A 25,490-nucleotide genomic window follows, 5' to 3' on the forward strand; every position below is an offset into this window, starting at 1 on the left:
TGGCATAACCTGACAGTTATTACATTGCATAATATTCAACTATGGTTACATTTTAATCAGGCAGAACCTAATTTGTGCAGCGGTAGCCTACATCCAATCAACGAGGGCTAAAAAAAACGGTGTTTGTCTGGCTGAACACACGCTTGGAAGATCTGAGCCAATCAACCATAGCAAACAATTTTCAAGTGCCCAATCATATTCCAGTATATATACCAGCCTGCTTTCCCAGGAAGTTGATGTGTATGTCAGCTAAGCAGACCTTTAGCTACTTAAGTTATCGTTAGTTTACAAACGATAGTGGATACTTAAAGACTGATACTTTTTATTTAACATTACACATAGCTTGTTGTATGATTTCTAGTCAAGAATGGTGCAATGTGGTGAGTACGCAGACGAAGATGCTAGTATTTTTGCAGTAGCCTAATTATTGAAAATGCTGCCTGTAGTTAGCTAGCAATCCGGCTATGTCTTGTGTATTGGGTGACCTTTTTATTTATTTATTTAAATATATTTAGCCATATAGCTACTCTTACTAGTTGGTTGAATTAATTATTTGGCTACTCATTTAAACACAGCTAGCTATGTTTAACGTTAGTTAAAGAATGCCTCCTAAGTTTTTCGTTTGACATGCACACAACTTACACAGCTATCAAAAATGAAACAATCATACATTTTGTGCAGTGGTGTAAAGTATTTAAGTAAAAATACTTTAAAGTACTACTTAAGTAGTTATTGGTGGTATCTGTACTTTACTTTATATATTTTTTACAACTTTTACTTCACTACATTCCTAAAGAAAATCATTTAATCCATTTCCCTTGACACCCAAAGTACTCGTTACATTTTGAATGCTTAGCAGAAAAGGAAAAGGGTCCAATTCACACGTTTATCAAGGCAACATCCCTGGTCATCCCTACTGCCTCTGATCTGGCAGACTCACTAAACACACATGCTTCGTTTGTAAATTGTGTTGGTGTGCCCCTGGCTATCCGTAAAAAAAAACATTATGGCGCCATCTGGCTTGCTTAATATAAGGAATATGAAAGTATATTTTAAAAGTACAAATAATTAAGTCTATTTTTGCTATTTACTTTTGATACTTAAGTATATTTAAAACTGAGTACTTTTACTCAAGTAGTATTTTACTGAGTGACTTTCACCTATGTGAGTCATTTTCTATTAAGGTATCTTTACTTTTACTCAAGTATGACAACGGGGCATTTTTTTCCACCACTGATTTTGTGTGAACTGCTCCTGATTCTGCCTCTCTCCTACACAGCTGTTCCTCGGCTAGCCCAACTGGAATAGATGGGGAATGTGTCACTTGAGAATGGAGGATACCATCATCAGTGATGATAGCTGCATTAACGGTGTGGTGGCGTTACAGCAGTGGCTGTCTCCTTGTCTCCGGATGGGGACTGCTGCTCTGCCTGCTCCTGTGCTCTCTGGTGGCGCTGTTGGTGGGGGTGGAGGACCAGTGCTGTGCCACTCTAAAGGGGATTGCCCAGTTGCACTGCCAGCTATGGGGTGAACTTCCGCTGTCCAGTCCACCAGCCTCACTGTCCCTTTCACAGCCCTCGATCTCCTGCCCCTAAGGGCCAAGCCCAGTATAGGTATGTGTGAAGTTATCATGAATATATTATACTTCTGGTTGTAAGAACTAAAAACATTGGTCGGTGGTAGTACACTGTTCAAAATAAAACACAGTTGTCACATAATGGGGCTAATTCATTTATGGAGTGCATTGAGGGTGGGGGTAGTGGTGGGAAGATTGATACTAGAGCTCTGATGTGGTTTTCAAAGCACTAAATCAAATCAAATTGTATTTGTCACATGCTTTGTAAACAACAGGTGTAGACTAACAGTGAAATGCTTACTTACAGGTCCTTCCCAACAATGAAGAGAGGAATAAAAGCGATAATACAACTTATAAATGCGCAGTAAGTAACGATAACTTGGCTATATACACGGGGTACCAGTACTGAGTCGATGTGCAGGAGTACAAGGTAATTGAGGAACATGTGCAGTGAGCTCAAAGTATTGGGACAGTAACACGTTCTGTTTTGGCTCTGTACTCCAGCACTTTGGATTTGAAATGAAATAACGACCGAGACTGTATTGGGTGACCCGTTTAGAAATTACAGCCCTTTTTGTACATAGTCCCCACATTTTAGGGGACTGAAAGTATTGGGATAAATTTACTTGTATGTGTATTAAAGTAGTCAAGTTTAGTGTTTGGTCCCATTTCTTGCATGCAATGATTACATGTAGCTTGTGACTACAAACTTGTTGGAGACATTTGCTTTTTTTTGGTTGTTTCAGATTATTTTGTCCCCAATTGTAAATAATGTTTGGTCGCTTATTAAGAATAGATTGTTTCTAGACACTTCTACATTAATGTGGATGCTACCATGTTTATGTTCATACAAATATTTACACATGTTAAGTTTGCTGAAAATAAAGCTGTTGACAGTGAGGATGTTTTTTTTTTTTGTTTTTTTCTGAGTTTACTTCCCCACAGCCAGATTAATTTGTGGAGACCATTTTTATGTCTCTGCGTGCAGTTTGAAGGAAGTTGCTAACTAGCGTTAGTGCAATTCCTAACTATCTTTAACACAATCACAAAGCTAACTTTAACTTACTTCATAGTGCATGCAGACATACAAATGGTATCCATGAATTCATCTGTCTGGGGAAGTAGATAAAGGCCCAAAATCCCAAAGTATCCCTTTAACACACTTCTGACAGCACAGCCTGGTTATGTAATATGTGTGTGTGTGGTTTGCAGAGGCCCAGCTGGAGGCCAAGGCAGCGCTGCAACAGGCTGTGGAGATGAAGACGTGAGGGAAAAGGCCCACAAGTTACTGGTGCATGCGCACGACGTGAACCCGGACTTTGTGGAAGCTCTGACAGCGCTGGGGACCATTCTGGAGGAGGAGAATGATGTTGTCCAAGCAGACCACCTATATACCAAGGCCCTGGCCATCTCACCATGCAACGAGAGGGCCCTGGTTAGCCGTGACCGCACACTCCCCCTGGTGGAGGAGATCGACCAACGCCACTTTGGGGTTATTGACAGTAAAGTAAGCAGGATGATGTCCATCCCAAAGGGTAACTCTGCCCTTAGACGTGTCATGGAGGAAACCTACTACTACCACACAGTGGCTATAGAGGGCAACACACTCACTGTCTGAGATCCGCCACATCATTGAGACTCGCTACGCCGTGCCCGGCAAGAGCCTCCAGGAGCAGAACGAGGTCATTGGTGTGGACGCAGCCATGAAGTACATTAACACCACGCTGCTGTCCCGCGCTGCGGCCATCACTGTCAATGACATCCTGGAGATCCACCGGTGCGTGCTGGGCTACGCAGACCCTGTAGAGGGTGGGCGGCTGCGTACCAGCCAGGTGTTTGTAGGGCACCACATCCCACCCCACCCACAGGACCTGGAGCGCCACATGCAGGAGCTGGTGCAGTGGCTCAACTCTGAGGAGGCCCTGCAGCTGCACCCTGTGGAATCCGCAGCGCTCACCCATTACAAGCTGGTCTATGTGCACCCCTTTGTGGATGGGAACGGGCGCACGTCACGGCTGCTAATGAACCTGGTGCTCATGCAGGCACGCTACCCACCCATCACCGTCCGCAAAGTTCAGAGTACTACACTGCTCTGGACACAGCCAACAAGGGTGATGTCTGACCCTTCATCCGCTTCATAGCCAAATGCACAGAGATCACCCTGGATACCCTGCTGATTGCCACCACTGAGCACACTGTGGGGCTGCCTGGCTCCAGCCACCACCAGGCCTGTCCCAACTGTAAACAAACCATCCCTGTCCATAACAGTGAGGGGACGGGAGTGAGTGGCGCCTGACTGTTTGGCTTTGTATTTCTCTTTATTTAGATTTGCTAATTTGGGGTTAATCTTGCTCTAAGTGTAAAGATATGTCAGTTGATTTATGGATAAATAGCAGCCATGTGTCAATGATAGCATGACCTTGAAAATGATTACTGGGAGAATGCATCTTTACAGAAATTAATATTCACATATCTCATAGTTTGTTTCCTCATACCAGGTAGAGGTGCAGCTGTTTGAACTAATTATTACGTATGTGCTTTGAATAGAAAACATGTTTTCTGCTTCAGATTGTTGTCTGTAAAGGGGTAAGGGTCAAATGTTTATAACATCGAATAAACATAAGGGTCATGAACTTGTTGGCGCACAGACACAAATGGACCCGTTTCCTATAATTCTGAATTTGCATTCCATTCTTCTGAGTTATTTTGATGACTGAATGCGTTACATTAACTGAAGGTGTTACAGTATGTGTACATGTCTGAGAAGATTGAGTTGTGATTCTACTTTGAATTGTCCCCATTATGGACAAGAAATACAGTGCACAGTAGATCACTTGCTGTGTGCTGATGAACAGTGACGATTCAACATGTAAAATGTTCTGTGGTCAGGCGATAGGCAGGCCAACAGTCATGTTATTCTGTCTTGTCATTTTGAGAACATGGTTTGCATCAATGTACTGTACAGTATGACCCAGTTGGATGAGCTACTCTCTTTCACTGAAGCACTTTCATGTATTACCTGTTGAATGTGATTTCCTTAGTTTCAAAACTCAACATCTATTTGAATTGCTTTAATAAACTTAAGGTCAAAAACTGCAACAAAACCACAAGATGACATTTTTACAACACTCAAATGACAAGTGTAAAACTTGGAACAAGCAGTAAATAAAAGAATCACTGAACAAAAGTAGACCAAGTTCAATCTCCTCACAGGGTTGTGTTGACAATTTTGTAAATAAAAAATAAGTTTTACATTTGTGTTCTCGTAATAAAGAAATGTGAACACCGTGACAATGATTTCAAAATTACTACACAATGTACATACATCATATTGGACAAACAGAAAGCAACTTCTAAAGCTCAAACATTTGTAGTCTCTAACTAGATTAGGCCACTGTGGTGATAAAATGTCGCTAGATATAGCTAATAATTCTCAAACATACAAAACTATGGCCAATCACTTGGAGTGTGTGAATTCTGAACACATGACGTTCCCCACTCATCCAAACAGGATTACTGGGCTACAGAATTGTTAATGACCACATTCATTTGAAAGGCAAAGGAGACTTAGGAATTTAGTTCAAACCTTTACATTCCCATGATGTAATTTATTGAACTGATCAAATCTGCCTACAATATGTGGACATGGAGGGCTCTTGCAATCAAAATAGCTGCATAGATTTTCTTTCTCTCAACAATGGTTGATTCACTTGTGGACAAGACTGGTTAGAATGAGATGACAAAAGCCAAGGCCCTTTAGTTTATTCCCTACCCATCTCATAGCTTATTCAATACCTTAGACAGGAATGAGCAAATTGGAAACAATCTCTGGAATAAATGAGAATACACAAAAAAAGTATTCCCTTCTAACCTTTCAAGTAAGACAGCCTAAACATGATAGGCAAGAAAAATGGGGCGTTGGGTTTTAATGACAAGCAGTCAGACAACCTTAAATTACAGTGCCATCAATAATGAAGTCTCAGTAAGAGAATAAAGGATTAAACTAGTCTTAATGTGAGCACAGAACTGGTCAGGAATGACTTCTGGCCAGCGCATATGCAAATTAATTATTTGTACAACTGCAGTTATAGGTCATATTGTGTAAAGCAAAGCATTAGTCATTCACTGCATGGAAACAAATATTGTTGCATGTAGGGCAAACAAAAGATGAGTGGTATGTTGACACCTTAAGTTTCCTTAACACAAAAAAATCTTTCATTGTTGTAATACATATTTACACATACATCTCAATGTCAAGTTCTTGCATATAACTTTTAAAACATGAGTCACAAGCTGGGTTTTTTATATATTTTTTTATCCCTTTCCAAAACAGAACACACGATAAGTATTATTTACATACACATATGATACGTCTTCTATAAAACACCTTTCCCAATTAAAAACAAACTGAAATTGTTAATTAAAATAGGCACTCACACTTGTTCAAAAGGATGTGGTAATATGGGGTCTGGGGCCAGTTGAGCCAGGGAGATAAAGGCTTTCTTACAGAAAGTGACAAGGAAGATGGGGGCCATTGGTGTGGAATAAAGGGGAGTCAAAAATGTACAGCACAATATCTGCCATCTCTTCTCAAGGACACAAGATGGCTTTCCATACAAAGGCAGTTTTTATTATTTTCAGCCCATTTTCACTTTTTGAAAAGCATTTTTGCAAAGTCTGAATTAGACAAGGGCTTGGCTTGTGCTTCAATCCCAGCATCTCCAGATGCGCCACCTGTGGGTTTAGGTGCAGTCCCATTCTCTGCTTTACTTTCTGATCCAGTCTGCCGATTTAGTGAACGAGGGAGTAGTGAGAGCTGGGTGCGCCCTTTTCCCCTCCTGAAAAACAAATCCAAAGGAAATCAGACCTCTCAAATTCAAGTTATTGTTTCACATCTCTTTAGTGGGTGAGAATAGCAGTTTCAAAAAGTAGCTTATGTCTTATGAGTTAGATATAGGAATGAGTACCATGTTAAGGGAAATATCTTTGTCTATTAAATTGTTTTAGGTGCCAGTGTGTGTGAAGAATACATTATTGCTCGATCGTTGGGCAACTTACGATCCATAGACCATAGACCGGGGCATCATGGCTCCCACGGGTCTGCTGAAGCCAGGCTTGTCGGCAGTGTTTCTGCGAGGCGGGTTGCTAATGGCAACAGAGAGTGTGTGTTCCTGTAGTACTGTGCCATCCAACTTCAGCACGGCCTGAGAGGCCTGAGCCTCATCCCCAAACTCCACGTACGCCAGACCCTGCAGACACCACACAGTAACACATTAGACCAGCAAAATCGAATGACCAATGTGTCAATGGAGCTTTTATGTTTGGATTAGAGATTTGACAAATAGAATATTTAATTAAACTGAATTTGTTGAAATCAGTTTTCCATTAAAACCACGTGAATTTACATTGCATTGAATTTACATTGCCGCCAGCAATGGTTTGGGTCTCACGGTGTGTCCCTTTCAGAAGGCTAAGCATTGCACCTCAATTTCACCTCGCAAAGTTCACATTACATTTTCTTTTCATTTAATTTCGCAAAGTATTGCCATAGGAGGCTGCTGTCGCTCGCCTTTCTCTGCCATTTTTCCAACTTCATGACGTAGTGGTGGAGAGTCAACTCCAAAATAATTGACTCCTTGCACATCGACTCCCAACTTCAGTAAAGCAGGGCCTACCATCAATGAACAGGTTAGAATATTGAGATGAGCGAGATGCAACACTTCGCTCTCACACAGTATCTCCGCGTGTGCACGGGTTCACTTCATGCTGTTCTCCGGGTGGTGGTAGCCAATACACCAAAACAAATGAAAAGTTGAGCCTTGCGCTTCAACACTGTGGAAATTGACCTACTATACTGTTCACTTTCTGCATCTACAGAAAAAAAAAACAGTTAGTGCTTTTACTTAATGTTAAGGATCCCAATTTCGTTTAAAATGTTCACACCCCTAGTTGGGGCTCCAGAGTGGCGCAGCGGTCTTAAGGCACTGCATCTCAGTGCTAGAGGCGTCACTACAGACCCTGGTTCGATCTCAGGCTGTATCACAACTGGCTGTGATTGGGAGTCCCATAGGGCAGTGAACAATTGGCCCAGCGTCATCCAGGTTAGGGTTTGGCCGGGATAGGCCGTCATTGTAAATGAGAATTTGTTCTTAACCGACTTGCCTAGTTAAATAATAGTTTGGATGTTTTATTCACATTACAACAAATAAAAGACTCGAGCAAATAACTATTCTTAACATCTGGATAGAGAAAGGATTATGCTTCACCTTGGGTTTGCCTGAGCGGTTGGTGACCAAGCGGATGTCTTTAATGGTGCCATGATCCTTGCACAACTCCTCTAGCTGCTCCTTGGTGCAGGAAAAGGGCAGGCCCGAGATAAAGATCTTGTGTTTCTCTAGGTTTGTGTTGTACTTAAACACCTAGAGGAAGACAAATTAAGTTACTTACTAGCCACATGATGAACCACCATTCCATTCATCCACCTCTAAATGCAAACTAACACATGTGGGTCTCTTACCTTAAAATCAGGGTTCTTGTTTTTATCCACACAGGGTGATACGAACATGGGCCTGCCTTCCACCTCTTGCCGGTCCATCTTCAGGGCCTCGAGCACAGACGCCTTGCCCTCAAACTGTACGTAGCAGTACCCTCTGAAGCCCTTGGCAGCATAGACGGGGCGCACCGACTGGACAGGACCACAGGGCTCAAACAACTTCTTCAGCCTCTTCTCTGGATCGTCCATGGTGAAGGCCAGGTTACTGATAAACACACTGCAGTCGTCCTTGCGTAGCTCGGGGTCGTCTTCCTGGGTCTTCCATACGGTGGCTGGTGCCACCTGCTGGCCCCTCTTAGCACCAGGGGGTTCCTGTCTGCGGCCGGGGGGGGCTCTCCTCCCAAACAGCCCACTCTCTGTCCCAATTAACCCAGCACCACCGCCTCCCCCCCTGAAGCCTTGGTCGCTCTCCCCTCTGTGCCTCTTTGGAGGTTGCTCTGTCGCACAGAGGTGACAAAGATTGAGCAAACACACAGGATAACTTCTATACATGCCACTTTATTAGCATAAGTGGAGACCAAGCAATAATATTCCTATGTTAAATAAAGGTATGATCTTCATGCTTCTCCTTACCCGATTCCTCTCCCCACTCATCCTCGTAATTCTTGTCCTCTGCCTTCCTCTTGTCACCAGGCCTGCTGCCTTTCTGGCCCTTCTTCTGGTTCTTCTTGTCTGCCTTGGCCCTCCGTCGCTGTTCAGTCTTCTCCTCCTCCTGTCGAGCCACATGGGCCTCTTTCTCTGTCACCTGAGAGGGACAGGGATGACGTTATGAACCTGACAGTTCCAGTCCTCAGGAACCTGATTTGTGTCACAGTTTTGCCCCAGCTAACACACCTGAATCCAATAATCAACTAATCATGATCTTCAGTTTAGAATGCATGTTGATTAATCAGCTGTGTTTGCTAGGGATGGAGAAAAAGTGTGACACGAATCAGCCCCCCCGAGGAGTGGAGTTGCCCACCCCTGTGTTACAGCCTGAATTTAAAATGTAGTAAATTTAGATGTTTTGTGTCACTGGTCTACGCACAATGCCCCATTAAGTGGAATTTAGCTTTTCAAAATGTTTACAAAGAAGAAAAATGGAAAAGAGTTAAGTTTGCAACCTCTTATGGCAAACCTAAAGCACATTTTTACTCCTGAACTGATTAACAAGTCACATAATCTGTTGCGTGCAATAAGTGTTTAACATGCTTTCTGAATGACTACCTCATCTCTGTACCCCACACATATCATTAATTATCTGTAAGGTCCCTCAGTCAAGCAGTGAATGTTAAACACTGATTCAACCACAAAGACCAGGGAGGTTTTCCAATGCCTCGCAAAGAAGGGAACCTATTGGTAGATGGGTAAATATAAAAAAAGCAGACATTGAATATCCCTTTGAGCATGGTGATGTTATTAATTAGACTTTGGATGGTGTATCAATACACCCAGTCACTACAAATATACAGGTGTCCTTCCTAACTCAGTTGCCAGAGAGGAAGGAAACTGCTCAGGGATTTCACCGAGGCCAATGGTTACTTTAAAACAGTTTGAGTTTAATGGCTGTAATAGGAGAAAACTGAGGATGGATCAACAACATTGTAGTTACTCCACAATACTAAATTAATTGAGAGTGAAAAGGAAGCCTGTACACAATAAAAAATATTCCAAAACATGCATCCTGTTTGCAACAAGGCACAACAAAATGTGGCAAAGCAATTAACACTTTGTATTCAGGACAAAAAGTTATGTTGGAGGCAAATCCAACAACACATTACTCTCCATATTTTCAAGCATAGTGGTGGCTGCATCATGTTATGGGTATGCTTGTAATTGTTAAGGACTGGGGAGTTTTCTAGCAATGCTCAACAACCAATTTGACAGAGCTTAAAGAATAATGGGCAAATGTTTCACAATCAAGGTGTGGAAAGCTCTTACAGACTTACCCACAAAGACCTACATCTGTAATCGCTGCAAACGGTGCTTCTACAAAGTATTGACCCAGGGGTGTGAATACTTATGTAAATGAGATATTTCTGTATTTCATTTTCAATAAATTTCCCCCAAAAAACAAAACATGTTTTTACTTTGTCATTATGGGGTATTGTGTGTAGATGGGTGAAAAAATAAATCAATTTCGAATTCAGGCTGTGCCCCAACAAAATGTGGAATAAGTCAAGGGGTATGAATACTTTCTGAAGGCACTATGTCCACAGGCATAACTAGCAGCAGTGTTGTTTTGAGTGTTGCTGTGTCATCCTACCTTGGACCTCTGCTCATTGACTCTGTTCAGCCGTGTCTCAGTCTTCTGCACCGCTGCATCCCAGTCCTCCAGAGAACCTGGAGGTGACACAGAACACACTGCAATGAAACATTCACCTTACTCTCAGACTAAGGTTTACCATTACAGTGTTGTGTTTTCAACAAATAAGCCAATCCATCCCATTAACTGACACTCCAGATACCTGTCCACTTATTGAGGGGATTTGATTAAGCCGACTCGGGAGCACGGTTGGTGAGAGTTTGCATCCGTGAAAAGTGATTACATTCATTTTGGAACCAGGCTGCCTCCCGGGCCTGACCTGGGTGCCACGCTATGGCCGACGGCGAAGTCGGCGCAAAACAAAAGTGACACAAGTTAAGTACGTGGAGTAATGAGTAGGATTCTGTGTTTTCACATGCTAAAGTGATTGTTTGATAAAAACGCTTTCTGCCTTCCCAATGAAAACTAGTTTGAAAATACTAAAATATATTTGAATGGAAAATAGATGTTTCTGAACCATGAATCATGCTGCCTTGTTTTACAATATGACCAAGAGGCACAAAGTACGGCAAATTCGCACCTCCCTTGCCGGCTTTGCGGTCACGTGACGGGCCATAGTCCAGTGCAACCCAGACCAGCTTAATCGAATCCCCTCATTCATGACATTTCCATCACGTTGACTTACCCTCAACCCTCTCAAAGGTGAGCAGGACCTCGCACACATGCTCTGGGTAGTCGGAGGTACACTGGACAGCCCTGTGGAGGGCTTTCCTGCAGTGGAGAGCGTCTCCGTACGACCTGCAAGAGTCAGAAAAGATCGCACACAAAATCAGCATCAGATTTGTCACTGATAAATCAATATCGCTAACCTTTAAATCAACAGTTTATAGGTGACGACTAAAGAGTGACCTCACTGACCTCTCCAGGTTATAGTACTCCAACCACATGTTGGCGAATTTGGCGTTCCCTTTTGTCATGATGCTGTCCCACAGTTCTCTGGCCTTCTGCATGTTCTTACAATGCAAGGCCTGGTCAAAGAGAGGAAAGAGGTGGTATAAAAATCACATTTTAATTTGTATTGATGCTGTTTTTGCACTGATAGAAGCAAGTGAACACAAAACGAGTGTCATAATCTTCACCCTTACCTCTATCTTTGCCCAGACCTGCATGATAGTACAAGAGGGGTCTCCACTTTCACTAAACCCTTAAAAGGAGCAAGACATGGTGGTGAGTCTCCAACACAAACACACAAAGACAGATGAACAGCACACAGGTCTACTTACTCTCTTCCACATCCTGTTTCATATAGTCCAGAGACCGGGTGAAGGCTGCCCGCAGCTCCTCCAGCTCTCTGCTCGACTCTGGAAACACATAATGCCATTATCAATAGGGGACTTCTTTCATGTATACACTTGTCTCCACTAATAAGATCGTATTACTTATGTTACTTTGCATTACCCAATTTTAAGGTGCTTTCACCTTTGCTGAAATCGACGCGCCGCCTCAGGTAATCGAGGTACACTTCCCAGATATTCACATAATCTGTGGCTTGTATGAAACCAGCATTCAGGGCCTTTTCAAAAACATCTGTGGAAGGAAAAAGAGATGATCTTCATAATTCCAGTCTCATGGGCAAAACAACTCCTGTAACCAAGTTCACCTATTTTCATTGAAACATACATTAAACAAATGTCTTAAAATATTTGTTTACATCCACTCCACGCATAACAGATATCAGTGCTGCCACCATAACCCTCCTGTGGTCCACTGGTTACCTGAGATAGTGTGGTGGTCGGCCCCATGCCTCTCCAGGGCCAGCAGGTAGTTCTTCCACAGGCCCATTGTCCAGGAGCAGTTCCTGACCGCACGGTCGTGAGAGGACAGGACGAGGTCTTTGATCTTCAGTTGGCGGTCCTGAGGTAACAGCAATTTGATTCAGTAGAGTATCCGCATATTATTTTTGATGATATTATATTGATTCTATGTCTCCAAGTATCGAGAGATATATATTAGTACTAGTCAAAAGTTGACACCTACTCATTCAAGGGTTTTTGTTTATTTACTATTTTCTACATTGTAGAATAGTATCCAAAAAAGGTATTACACAAATCAAAATATATTTGAGATTCTTCAAAGTAGCCACCCTTTGCCTTGATGACAGCTTTGCACTCTTGGCATTCTCTCAACCAGCTTCACCTGGAATGCTTTTCCAACAGTCTTGAAGGAGTTCCCACATATGCTGAGCACTTGTTGGCTGCTTTTCCTTCACTCTGTGGTCCAACTCATCCCAAACCATATCAATTGGGTTGAGGTCGAGTGATTGTGGAGGCCAGGTCATCTGATGCAGCACTCCATCACTATCCTTCCTGGTCAAATAGCCCTAACACTGCCTGGAGGTGTGTTGGGTCATTGTCCTGTTGAAAAACAAATATAGTCCCACTAAGCCCAAACCAGATGGGATGGTGTATCGCTGCAGAATGCTGTGGTAGCCATGCTGGTTAAGAGTGCCTTGAATTCTAAATAAATCACTGACAGTGTTACCAACAAAGCACCCCCACACCATCACATCTACTCCTCTAGGCTTCTCGGTGGGAAACTCACATGCGGAGATCATCCGTTCACCTACTCTGCGGCTCACAAAGACACGGCGGTTGGAACCAAATATCTCAAATTTGGACTCATTAGACCAAAGGGCAGATTTCCACCGGTCTAATGACCATTGCTTGTGTTTCTTGGCCCAAGCTAGTCTCTTATTTTTATTGGTGTCCTTTAGTAGTGGTTTCTTTGCAGCAATTTGACCATGAAGGACTGATTCACACAGTCTCCTCTGAACAGTTGATGTTATTTGAACTCTGTGAAGCCTTTATTTGGGCTTTAATCTGCAGTGCAGATAACTCTAATTAACTTATCCTCTGCAGCAGAGGTAACTCTGGGTCTTCCTTTCCTGTGGTGGTCCTCATGAGAGCCAGTTTCATCATAGCGCTTGATGGTTTTTGCAACTGCGCTTGAATAAACTTTCAAAGTTCTTGAAATTTTCTGGATTGGCTGACCTTCAATGTCTAAAAGTAATGATGGACTGTAATTTCTCTTTGCTTATTTGACCTGTTCTTGCCATAATATGGACTTCTGTATACCATCACTAGCTTGTCACAACACAACGGATTTGCTCAAATGCATTAAGGAAAGAAATTCCACAAGTTAACTTTTAAAAAGGCACACCTGTTAATTGAAATGCATTCCAGGTGACTACCTCATAAAGCTGGTTGAGAGAATGCCAAGAGTGTGCAAAGCTGTCATCAAGGCAAGGGTGGCTACCTTGAAGAATCTCAAATATAAACTATATTTTGATTTGTTTCACACTTTTTTGGTTACTACATGATTCCATATGTGTTATTTCATCGTTTTGATGTCTTCACTATCATTCAACAATGTAGAAAATAGTAAAAATAAAGAAAAACCCTGGAATGGGGTGGTGTCTAAACGTTTGACTGGTACTGTATATATAACCAAATAATCACACTCACTACTTCCCAACTATATAACACAATAGTCAGATTCATTACTTACCAACAACAGCTGCAGATTCCAATAAAACTAATGTTACATCACGTTTTGAAGTTCACTTTCCTTGCTTTGTCTAACACTATCATGACTCTAGCAAAGAAATTGTGAGTGCAGTATTTATTTAGTTTTATATTCATAGCACAAACAATTGTTAGCAAGTTTCACACACTGACATTAGCAACGAGGGAAAAGGCCTGCCCCAGCAAGTGCAGTGGGGGGTTGCCTAGCAACACATGTCTGAGGGAGTCAATGTCTGTACTGCACAACAAATTCCAATGATTTGTGAAGATGTATAGCACGGCAGCTAAAATGGCTTTGAAAAATAAAGATTTCAGCTAATAGGGAGAAGTATCTAACAAAATAACTACATTATGGCATTCACTGATCCTAAACTATTTACCTCTAATAGAAATGTTGATACATTTGTGGGAAAAAGTCTTTAATTCTTAGCTGCAGTAGCCAAGACGAATGCCAGCTGAATTTTTGTAGAGCCGTCTTTCTGTATACTATCAACAGTAGCCTATTGCTAATTTTCAACTATGTTCGCTATTGAAAGTGAACTTTTGTAAATCACTTTCCCTCAAAATAAACAAGCTCAGCGAGTGGATTGATTAGTTTTTTTTGCTAGTCTGGACAGCCCGCATGTGAATTATATTTTACATTTACAATTTAGTCTGATGCTCTTATCCAGAGTGACTTAAGATAGCTAAGTGGGACAGCCACATCTCAGTCATAGTCATCAGCAAAGTCAGTGCTAGTAGGGGGACAAAAGTAAAGGGTTAGTCTTAGTTTACGAAGGTTCTTAGTTCTCAGTTCTTTTTGGGGGGGGGGGTTATTGAATGATTGATTTATCGACTCACCCATGTACTGCTCAATAAAATGTGACTTGCATCAAGTGTGGTGGTGCTTGAATGAACAGCCAATCATATTGCTCAAATATAGCATGAGTTTTCCACGTGTAATCTCAATGCGGTACACCAGCAGTTTTCTATTGGACTTCTACAAGGCATGTAAAAGTCGAACTGGAACACCAAATGCACTGAGAAGTTACTGGCCCGGTTGGCAAATGACTACAGACTTGATCCTCTCAGTCAGTATATGAAGTGAGACACATTTGATAGACGAATCGAAAGTAACAAATTCTAGTACCAAAATGTTTTTTCATGTTATAGTATCAAAAAAGTACCCACGTTTCCGTACACCGTGCAACACTATTGACAAGGAACTCAAAGACAGGAAATCTTCTATAATTTCTACCTGGGTGATATTAAGGACGTTTTTGTTAGGTAGGTGCAACCATGGGATAGCAGAAAGGTTTCACTACGGCAGCTACTGATATTCCACACCTCTGTAGATGTGTTGCTGGTGTAGGTGTTTTCACAACACTGCACACAGAATAATATACTGCCAAACTCCATTAGGCAGTGTCATGATTTGATTAATGTGTGGAAGCATATAATTCAGTTAAATCACACTTCCAATGTAATCAATTCCCTGAGTATATGCAGGAGACGACTAGATTTAATCACAGCACTTCTACCGCATATAGCTACCTTGATGGCTTTCTTTATTTCCTTAAATTATATTAGTTGCTGAGCCTGGGTTCCTATGTGAGACACAGCAAGTGCCAAAACTGGGCTTCTTAAAGAGAGCCTAATGGATTACAGGTTAGGAACCATATGATTAAAAGTAGTTTTTTTCTTCAAACTAGTAAAACGCCAAGGCTCTGATGAATTACTCTATGTCTGTGTTTGCTATCGCAGCATCTAATTACCATCCCATTAAAGATATTCAAAGGCCCATGAATACATTTCAGGAGCTGCTGGAGAGAGAGGGAGACGGCTGGCTGTGAGTAATTAAAATGGGGGGGGGGGGGGCACTCACCAGGTATTTGGTGTACTTTGCCCACATGTCTGGTACCAGGCAGTTTTCTGACAATGCCCGCTCAAAGATGATTTGGATCCGTGCTGGGTCACCCTCCTTTTGCTCATAGTCAATGTAAGTCTGATACTCTGCCAGCTTGGGCGGCTCGGCTATCATCTGAAACACAAATGTTGGCATGTTAAAGGCATTGAGCAGACAACCATGTCTAGAATACAGACTCACACAGACTCCACAGAGATTTCACACATAGAAAAAAGCTTTGCTTAAGCACATAATACATAACTTTACTACTAATCTACTGCTACTTTCTAGGCAGTGTAATCGAATTGAATGCTTAAAATCCATTAAATCCTTCCAAAACAAACAGTATGGTACAAATGTCCAGACTAGAATACAATCTAGGTAAGTACCAGAGTCTCCTCATAAGGCTTGCTCTTCTCCATTTGTTTCAGGGCCCTCTTGTACTTCTGGGAGACTGTATCAGACACCCCCTGGTCAGACCACTCCTCATACTCTGCATATGTTCCGTCCATGTCTGCAAAAGAGCACAGTTATCATTAGGAGAAACCTTTCACACTCAACCCCTGAATATGCATACAACAGCCAGCCACATTCTAAGTGTGGCTAAGAATGAAGGTGATTATATAAAAAGCATCCTGTGCGTTTATTACAATGACTTGAATGGAGACACACCAAAAGTTCCAAATCTCATTTATTGGGATATTGGCTTTTGAAATGTTCAGAGTTCTTCCTCATTTGACCAATAACACACAGCCATGTAAATGCTTGACCGGTTTTCTTTCTCTTTGTGCCATCATCTTGTGGGGGTACAAAACACTGACTGACAGGCCATAGATAAGGAGGGATTATACACTGAGCTTTGGCACAGGTCATAGAAGAGAGAGATGGGTTTAGCCGTTCCAGAAATGCCTCCGGTGGCCGTTCAGCCGTATCAGAAAAAAGGCAGCAGACAATGCCAGACCATTTATCTCTTGGCCAGTCCTGCACTTGGATGAAAGGTTGGTCAGGGACCACATTACTGGGCCTGGTGAGGATGAGTGCTTTCTCTGTAAACCTCTGTTTAGTCTTTGAAAAGCCACATAGTAAGAGAAAGCAACACACCACAACTCTCCTGACATTGCACTGGCTCTCCACATCTCTGTCCTGAAAAGGTCTTTGCAATGGGTACCTCCCAAGTCTGCCATGATGGACTCTTAAGGACATGCTATTCCATCCAACCGAATCCTCTCCCCTCTGTACAGCACCACCCCCAGAGACGAGCCTTACCCATTAAGGGGATGGACAGCTGGCGGCGGAACAGAGTGTGGATGCGCTCGAGCTGAGTGTTCAGAAGCTCCTGCTGCTCGCAGGTGGGAACGCTGCCAGGGGGCGGCTGAGGAGAAAGCAGGGAGAAAACAGATTCAAAATCCAGCAGAGACTGGTTTGTGTAATATCAGATTGAGTTCAAATAATGCGTTTTTTGTTTCTGCCTAATACTCAGAAATAAGAAAAACGTACCATCATTCATTTAGCAGATGTTCTTATACAAAACACTAGTGATTGGGAAATCGATAGTTACATAGCGGCATATAATTTTAGGCGATAAATCATCATATCGTATTGACAATATCGCAATAATTATTGCACTAGTTTGCTGTACGTGCACCAAAACACAAGTATTTTTCCTTCATAGCTTGTTCTCCATCTTCTTTTCAAATAGGGAGGCAATTTGTTTTCGGCAATTTTATTTCCATGACTGATCAAAACTTGTTTTCTCATGGCTCTCTTGTCCTTCTGCAGCAGACATATGGTCAGCAATATGTTTGGAACATCAAATCACAGTATCGAATCGCAATACATATAGAATCGTGAGAACCGCAATACATATCAGCACCTAAGTACCGTGATAATAACGTATAGCAATTCCAAGCCCTACAAAACAGCCTAAGAAATAAAGACATGGGGAGGTATAGAGAAATGAGTAGCATGTTGCAGCTACTTGAGATCATTATTCTTCAGGGGAGCTCACCTGAACAGTTGCCAGTATGGCATTCTCAAACTCCCTGTAGGCCTCCCACACGGTCGCTCCCTTGGTCATGTGCAGCCCCACGGCTGTCAGGGCTCTCTCGAAGATGGACCTCACCTTCTCCATCCCACCAGGCAGTCCCATGCCCCCGATAGAGTATTGGGCATATTCCAGCCAGATTTCAGGGCCTGAAGGCCACACAAGAATTGCAATGTTTAGTTTACAATAACATCACATCATATAGAATCGTAACACCAGCCAATGAGTGGGGGCAGAACTCACAGATATAATCTTTCACAGCCGTCTCAAAGAGCTCATAGACTTTCTCCCGGTTCGGCTCCTCTTCTGTTAGGTGGATCTCATCCTTGAGCCAGTCCAGCCAAATCTCTGCAGGAGAGGACAAGTCAGCTTTGCATACAGTTCACAACAACATTCAGTATGTTCAAAACAATGAAACCATCACAACTTTCCACAGGAATGTGTTGAAACAGTAAACCTTGTTCCAAATGATTAAATCATCATCCATAAAAGGCCAATCAAATCACAACAAAAAGAGCAGCAGACCTATTTTCAACAAGTCTTAAATGCTGACTAGACCTGGCGTGCGCGTACGCCATCGCGCGCAAGTTGATTTTAATCCACCCACTCCAGACATGATCAGGACACGCAGGTTGAAATATCAAAAAGAACTCTGAACCAACTATATTAATTTGGGGACAGGTTGAAAAAACAAACAATTATGGCAATTTAGCTAGCTTGCTGTTGCTAGCTGATTTGTTATGGGATATAAACATTGAACTGTTATTTTACCTGAAATGCACAAGTTCCTCTACTCCGACAACTAATCCACAGACAAGTGTAAATCGAGTTAGAGAGATTACTAGAAACTTCTTTCAGGTTTCTTTTTCTGACTTTATATGGCGGTTGGCAACCAACTTTAAGGTGCATTACTGGAGTGTGGACCTCAGCTCATCTTTCAATCAACAGTATATGCTTCTAAAAACCAATGAGGAAATGGGATGGGCGGGCCTTGCAGTGTGTCACTCGTCACAAATAGAACCAAGTTATATTTTAGCGCCTGGCTAAGCAGACGCTTGTGAGCAGTGTGGGTGCAATGATTGAATAACATATGTGTACATTTACTTTGCAACACTCGCTCATGTGACGGGTGGTGTGGTCAGCACATTAGATGTAATCCAGTCTACTACATGAAGCACTTCAGCTCAATAATAGAAGTAGTAATGCACAAAGCTGTCTGCAACACCGCATCTCCAGAGGGCATCAGACAACAACCAACCTTCAGTGAGTGGGAAGAGCTCACTCATCTTCTGCCTTGCCTTACGCAGCCGAGGCAGCTCCCCCTCCTGCCTCAGGAGTTTTATGAGGTCCACATGACAGTTGTAATCAAAAGCATTGATGGACAGCTGAAAGTTACAGAGTATAGAGTCAGACCAACAGCCATTGGGGTGCATTTACAAAGTGTATTTGGTAAGCAAACAAACTTACAACGTAACTAACTAAACAAGACTCCACCACTTAATTGTGTAGTAAGTATTGTTTGTGCAATCAACCAAATACTGTTCAATTTTGTTGCTGACTGTCTAACTAGCTGCAGCTCGCAAAAAAGGGCGCGTGTTTACAGCTGCTGCAACCACGTTGTCGTTGGGGAAATCAACTTCGCAGAAAGCATGGATTTGCTGGCTATCTCGCTAACGCTAATGTAACTAGCTAGCTAACTCCCTAGAAATCCGTATTCGATATTTACTAAATTCTTAACTATTATATTATTGTGGCTAGGTAACATGCTAGCAAGTTATATATTGAGTCACCATTAGCTAGTATAGTAACGTTACATAGTCAACGTTACTCCAACGACGCTAGCTGGCTAATAGTAGCATGTGAACTACCGTTAGCTCGCTAGCTAGCTTTCGTTCTTTTCAATGTAAGCGGTGCAAGTCTGCAAACAAGCCAACTTGCTGTTTGTGATGTGGATTGCTTTCAAATCTCAATGTAACCGACAACGTTGTTGACAAACGTTAGATAAATGGCTAGCTAGGTTTCCATTAATTTCTCAAACAAAGCTAGAGTAAGTTAGCTTAGCTAGCTAAATTTGCTAACGTACCTGCTCCTCCAAACGCTGAATTTCGGCTTCAGTCTCTTTTTCGTCTTCTGATGAATCGTCTATTTCATCGTCGGAATTTTCAATTCCCAAACCCTCCTCTTCATCTGAATCCATTTCATTTTCCATCCCTGCCTCTTCCTCCATCTCTTGCAACTGAGTTTCCTCTGCGTCCCCCGTTGCTGCCATGTTGGAACTTTGTCTGCCTGGTAACAGTCAGTGATAGCTTTCCAAGGTGAGAAGGGTGCAACTGCATCCCGTAATTCGGGGCGTTCCTGCATGTGGGCATTCCTGCACCTGCAGGAACCCCTCTTTATAAACTCAGCAAAAAAGAAACGTCCCTTTTTCAGGACCCTGTCTTTCAAATATAATTAGTAAAAATCCAACTAACTTCACAGATCTTCATTGTAAAGGGTTTAAACACTGTTTTCACTGTTTAATGAACATGCACCTGTGGAATGGTTGTTAACAGGGGCGGTTCTAGACCATTTCAACTGGGGGCCAAGCTGGGGCCAGTTGTACTGTTAGAGGGGCCAGTTACATTAGACGTTATTGTTGTAATATCGTTTTCTTCACTGCATTGCAGGCATTAGCAGGCAAAAGACCATGTTCATAATCATCATTGTTGCCACTGTCTAATAACGGATTTAAAAAAAGAACGATAGCAAAAAAAACATGTAAAAATACCAAAATTGGGTCCAAAATTGTTGTCACAGGAGCACCCCCCCCCCCCCAGAACCGCTAGTGGCCGTTAAGACACTAACAGCTTACAGACAGTAGGCAATTAAGGTCACAGTTATGAAAACTTAGGACACTAAAGAGGCCTTTCTACTGACTCTGAGAAACACCAAAAGAAAGATGCCCAGGGTCCCTGCTCATCTGCCGGAACGTGCCTTAGGCATGCTGCAAGGAGGCATGCAGATGTGGCCAGGGCAATAAACTGCAACGTCCTTACTGTGAGACGCCTAAGACAGCGCTACAGGGAGACAGGACGGACAGCTGATCGTCCTCGCAGTGGCAGACCACGTGTAACAACACCTGCACAGGATCGGTACATCCAAACATCACACCTGCGGGACAGGTACAGGATGGCAACAACTGCCCGAGTTACACCAGGAACGCACAATCCCTCCATCAGTGCTCAGACTGTCCGCAATAGGCTGAGAGAGGCTGGACTGAGGGCATGTAGGCCTATTGTAAGGCAGGACATCACCGGCAACAACATCGCCTATGGGCACAAACCCACCATTGCTGGACCAGACAGGACTGGCAAAAGTGCTCTTCACTGACGAGTCGCGGTTTTGTCTCACCATCGGTGATGGTCGGATTCACGTTTATCGTCGAAGGAATGAGCGTTACACCGAGGCCTGCACTCTGGAGCGGGATCGATTTGGAGGTGGAGGGTCCATTATGGTCTGGGGCGGTGTGTCACAGCATCATCGGACTGAGCTTGTTGTCATTGCAGGCAATCTCAACGCTGCGCATTACAGGGAAGACATCCTCCTCCTTCATGTGGTACCCTTCCTGCAGGCTCATCCTGACATGACCCTCCAGCATGACAATGCCACCAGCCATACTGCTCGTTCTGTGCATTATTTCCTGCAAGACAGGAATGTCAGTGTTCCATTGAGCACGTCTGGGACCTGCTGGATCGGAGGGTGAGGGCTAGGGCCATTGCCCCCCAGAAATGTCCGGGAACTTGCAGGTGCCTTGGTGGAAGAGTGGGGTAACATCTCACAGCAAGAACTGGCAAATCTGGTGCAGTACTTAATGCAGCTGGTGGCCACACCAGATACTGACTGTTACTTTTGATTTTGACCCCCCTTTGTTCAGGGACACATTATTCCATTTCTGTTAGTCACATGTCTGTGGAACTTGTTCAGTTTAGGTCTCAGTTGTTGAATCTTGTTATGTTCATACACATATTTACACATGTTAAGTTTGCTGAAAATAAACGCAGTTGACAGTGAGGACGTTTCTTTTTTTGCTGAGTTTACTTCTATTGGTAAATTTTTAAGTTACTACTCCAGTACATAGGCAGAAGGGCTCCAATACAGTCAATGACAGTAATGCACCATAACATTGAATACCAACCGCATATAAACCCCACAGAAGAGGTGGGGGCAACAATGTAGCTAGCTATACTTTGTACACACCGGTAGAGTGTCCTTTGCCCTTGCCTGTCGGGCACTGTTTTCCCGCAGTTCTGTTAAATATGGCAAGGGAAGGTGTTAAGCAGGAGGGAGTGAAGGAAACTGAGTGCTACCTTAGCCAGCTAGTCCTAAGGAGGACACCGGTACATGGAAGGCAGGGGCGACACCGTATTCTACCCTTACAAAAAAGATTGCAGTAAGTGCAGTCGACTGGTATTTTGGATGCAGTAATTGCAGAATAACTGCAGTTATACTGCACTGTAACTGCAGTTACACTGCAAAATTACTGCAGTAAAAAAAACATTTTGGATGCAGTATTTGCAGTATACTGCACTCTAACTACAGTTATACTACAGTGTACTGCAGTTATACTGCACACTGACTGCAATTTTTTTCCGTAAGGGTAGCTAGTTAACTAGCAAGCTAACTAGCACACAGTGTAGCCTCCACCTCCCACCTGCTGTGTACCGGAGAAGTTAGCGGTAGGCGACACTGGTAGACAGTGTACTTCGCTCCTGCCTGTTGGGCAAGGTTTTTTCCAGTACAAAGCAGGCCGAAGGCAGAGGCGAAACCGTGTGCTAGCTAACTAGTAAGCAAGCTAGTTAGCACATAGTGTCACTTCCACCTACTGTGCTAGCAGTAGACAGTGTCCTTCGCCCCTACCTGTCGGCCACTGTTTTTCCCGCAGTTCTGTTAACAACGGTTAGCAGGTGTTCAGCAGACGGGATCGAAGGACACTGTCTACCGGTGAAAAACTCATAATACTTTTATTTCCCTTTTGACCCACATTCAAAAGTGTCACACAAGCATGAAGATGTTGTGCTCGAGGGGGGCGTTCATGCAGGAACCAATGGGATGCTCGAGGGGGGGGGGTTCCTGCAGATGCAGGAATGCCCACATGCAGGAACACCGTGAATTGCGGGCTGCAGTTGTTCACTATTGTCCAAGGTAGAGCCTGGCAAGTGAACACACCCCCAGATTCTATGCAAAATTCAAAACGTCATGTAATCTGGTACCTTGCCAAAATATCAGACTTCATAGCTTAGGTGCTCTAATGTGTATTGGTCAGATAGATAGCGAGACTGAGGGGCATCTTCGTGAAGGTATGGTGGTTGAGTGAGGCTCTTTACATTGAAGATTCCCTTCGACGCTTGCTTTCATGAACCAGAGACTTCCAAAATCCCTGGTTTTGATGGATGAGTATAGGGAGTGATGGATGAGTATAGGCAGTGTGGTTTCCACTGTGTAGGTATCCAGCTCTGTCTCTGGCTTTGTGGTGAAGCTGAGGTGAGAAACTTTCTCATTAGGCTGCAGGACCCGTGGACAGATAGACATGACAGATAAGGTGAGGAGCATGCAATGTGTGAGATGTGCTGGCTCAGCATACACCAGGTCAGTGGCCATCTTTAGCCTTCCATTAAGTAGCCACCGGTACAGGATGTCACACTCATCCTGTGGCTGAGGCGGAGCTCCTGCAGCCCAGAGAGGGCCCAGAGTAGGTGGTCCACAATACAGGGCTGGTTCCAGGCCACAGAGAGGACAGATGTGGTGAGAGAGATGGAGATGGGCAGGGACTCAAAGAAGACCATCAGCCCTGGGCGAGGACAGCAGCAGCCCTCGGGGCAGGGGGATGTCACAAGGCAGGCCAGGGGAGACACACACAGCAGTATGAGACCATAGAGGCGCCACGGCATAGCTCATTAGGAGGAGTGGGGGAAGAGAAGGAGAGGGAGGAGAAAGGACAAGGCAACGTGGAGACAAGCACCAGCTGCAATCTACCTACTAATGACTACTAAATCCTTTGGATAAAAACTACAGCAGCATGCACTGCACTGTCATTGTAAATCTCTAAGAAATAGTCTTAAATTCAGATACACAACCTGTAACTACTACCGTACTTAATAAACCATAATTGACCATTCTTCCAAGGCTCTGTTTCATCCGCTCTTCCCAAGAAGTTGGCCAGCCAAGACGGCTATGATCGATCCATTGTGTGACTGGCTCTCCAGAAACCACCGTCTTTGAGAATTTCAAGCAGCCGCCCATCAAAGTTTGACGATGCCCTTAAGATGCTCTATTACCTGTTTTTTATCCTCTTCATTAATTCATTTTCAAGGGCAGAGAAACAACACTGAAGTCTCATAATAACATAAGAGAGGTAGAACCATGAAAATAGAAACACAGCAATTGTCTCTTTCAGGAGCAGACCTCCCTCAGGTAGCATCCCCTCTACGATTAACATCCAGGTCATAGGACATCCTCCAGCATCCTGCCACTCTGAGAAGCTGCACTAAATGAAGCCAAGCCAGACAGACGCTTTGGGTGGTCATGTCATTTGGCTGTGTGCCTTCCGTTTTCCCGGTAGAAAGAGTGAGAGTGCAGGAGTAGTATATTGCAGAATTATTTAGCACCTTGTTGAGAAAGAGGGAATCTGACCCTGGTGCGAGGCTCCCTCGGGGCTCCATATTTCAGGCTCTACAAGGTTTGCACTTGCTTTTGGGCTGTTCTGCCTTCTTCTTTGATGTTTGCTCTTCAGTAACTTGGCTCTGAATAACTGGGATCAAACTTCCATTTTTCACTTTGAAAACAAATTGGTATTTGTCAATCATTCACCCCCTTTCTGTGGTAAGATATTTTATGATCATTAAATCAAACGTTTAAGATGGTAATCGATTCTTTCTCTGTTTTAACTATGTTCTTTTCAAATAAAGATGGAAATCGATACTTCATCTCTACGTTTTAACTGTGTTCTGTCTGGCAATGTAAAAAGCCGGTGCTTACAATACTTAAAACATTCACAGGAGGGCAGCATTTGCCTATCTTTAAGAATCCCTGGTACAAAATCATATACAGTAGAAGTGATCTGACTTGATCTGAGCTTGTGTGTACAAATCAGTGTCTTGTATTCAAATACACTCATGTTCCATTTCAATGCAAAGTACATAATGTAGCTGGATTGACAGCTGTTGAAATATTGTTTGAATCTTGTAAGGAAGCTAGGGGGCAAGACATCAAGGCTCTGGTCCCTTTCACTGGCTTTGTGTTTGGGCATGACATTACATGGTGGTGCCAGCCTCCTTGAACTGGCAAATCACCAATGTGGATATGCAGGTGACACTACGGACACATTTCCCATGTAATGTGTGAGTGGACAGAGTATTTCAAAGTTTGTCACCAACATATTTAGAGTATATATAATATGAACAAACATACAACTGTAGGCACATCTGTCAATGCAGACAAAGTACATGCAGTGATGTGCATGTCACTATAATTGTCCTTTTGCTTTTTTAAATTTGAGAACAGACATAAACCAGAAAGCTTTTCTTCAAACATATTCTTGGGTAGAAATAAATGAAAATGAGGAGCT

General features: G+C 43.1%; 1 protein-coding gene, 1 long non-coding RNA gene and 1 pseudogene across 3 annotated transcripts; 2 read left to right on the forward strand and 1 right to left on the reverse strand.

The window, feature by feature from the left end:
* Positions 1 to 238: 238 nt before the first annotated feature.
* On the forward strand, positions 239 to 2,782 carry LOC120026200. The gene is made up of 3 exons (XR_005473067.1): positions 239 to 380; positions 1,280 to 1,613; positions 1,884 to 2,782. It is a non-coding gene; the product is annotated as an uncharacterized LOC120026200 (long non-coding RNA).
* A 2-nt stretch (positions 2,783 to 2,784) lies between these two features.
* Positions 2,785 to 4,861, forward strand: LOC120051293 (annotated as a pseudogene).
* On the reverse strand, positions 4,633 to 20,168 carry LOC120026052 (squamous cell carcinoma antigen recognized by T-cells 3-like). Of its 2 annotated transcripts, none has more exons than XM_038970955.1 (19): positions 19,971 to 20,168; positions 19,146 to 19,272; positions 18,131 to 18,235; positions 17,852 to 18,036; positions 17,110 to 17,215; positions 16,233 to 16,357; positions 15,823 to 15,978; positions 12,150 to 12,288; positions 11,854 to 11,961; positions 11,658 to 11,735; positions 11,520 to 11,578; positions 11,293 to 11,402; positions 11,060 to 11,172; positions 10,375 to 10,451; positions 8,703 to 8,874; positions 8,094 to 8,566; positions 7,843 to 7,995; positions 6,635 to 6,825; positions 4,633 to 6,414 (listed from the first exon to the last, which is right to left on the reverse strand). In XM_038970955.1, the coding sequence occupies exons 1-19, from the start codon at positions 20,154 to 20,156 to the stop codon at positions 6,225 to 6,227; spliced, it is 2,853 nt and encodes a 950-aa protein (XP_038826883.1). In that variant the 5' UTR covers positions 20,157 to 20,168; the 3' UTR covers positions 4,633 to 6,224. The 2 variants fall into 2 exon arrangements, with proteins under 2 accessions (XP_038826883.1, XP_038826804.1); XM_038970876.1 differs by having other exon boundaries at positions 11,833 to 11,961.
* Between the last annotated feature and the right edge of the window lie 5,322 nt (positions 20,169 to 25,490).

Source organism: Salvelinus namaycush, chromosome 1, assembly GCF_016432855.1.
Source record: "Salvelinus namaycush isolate Seneca chromosome 1, SaNama_1.0, whole genome shotgun sequence".
Lineage (NCBI taxonomy): Eukaryota > Metazoa > Chordata > Actinopteri > Salmoniformes > Salmonidae > Salvelinus > Salvelinus namaycush.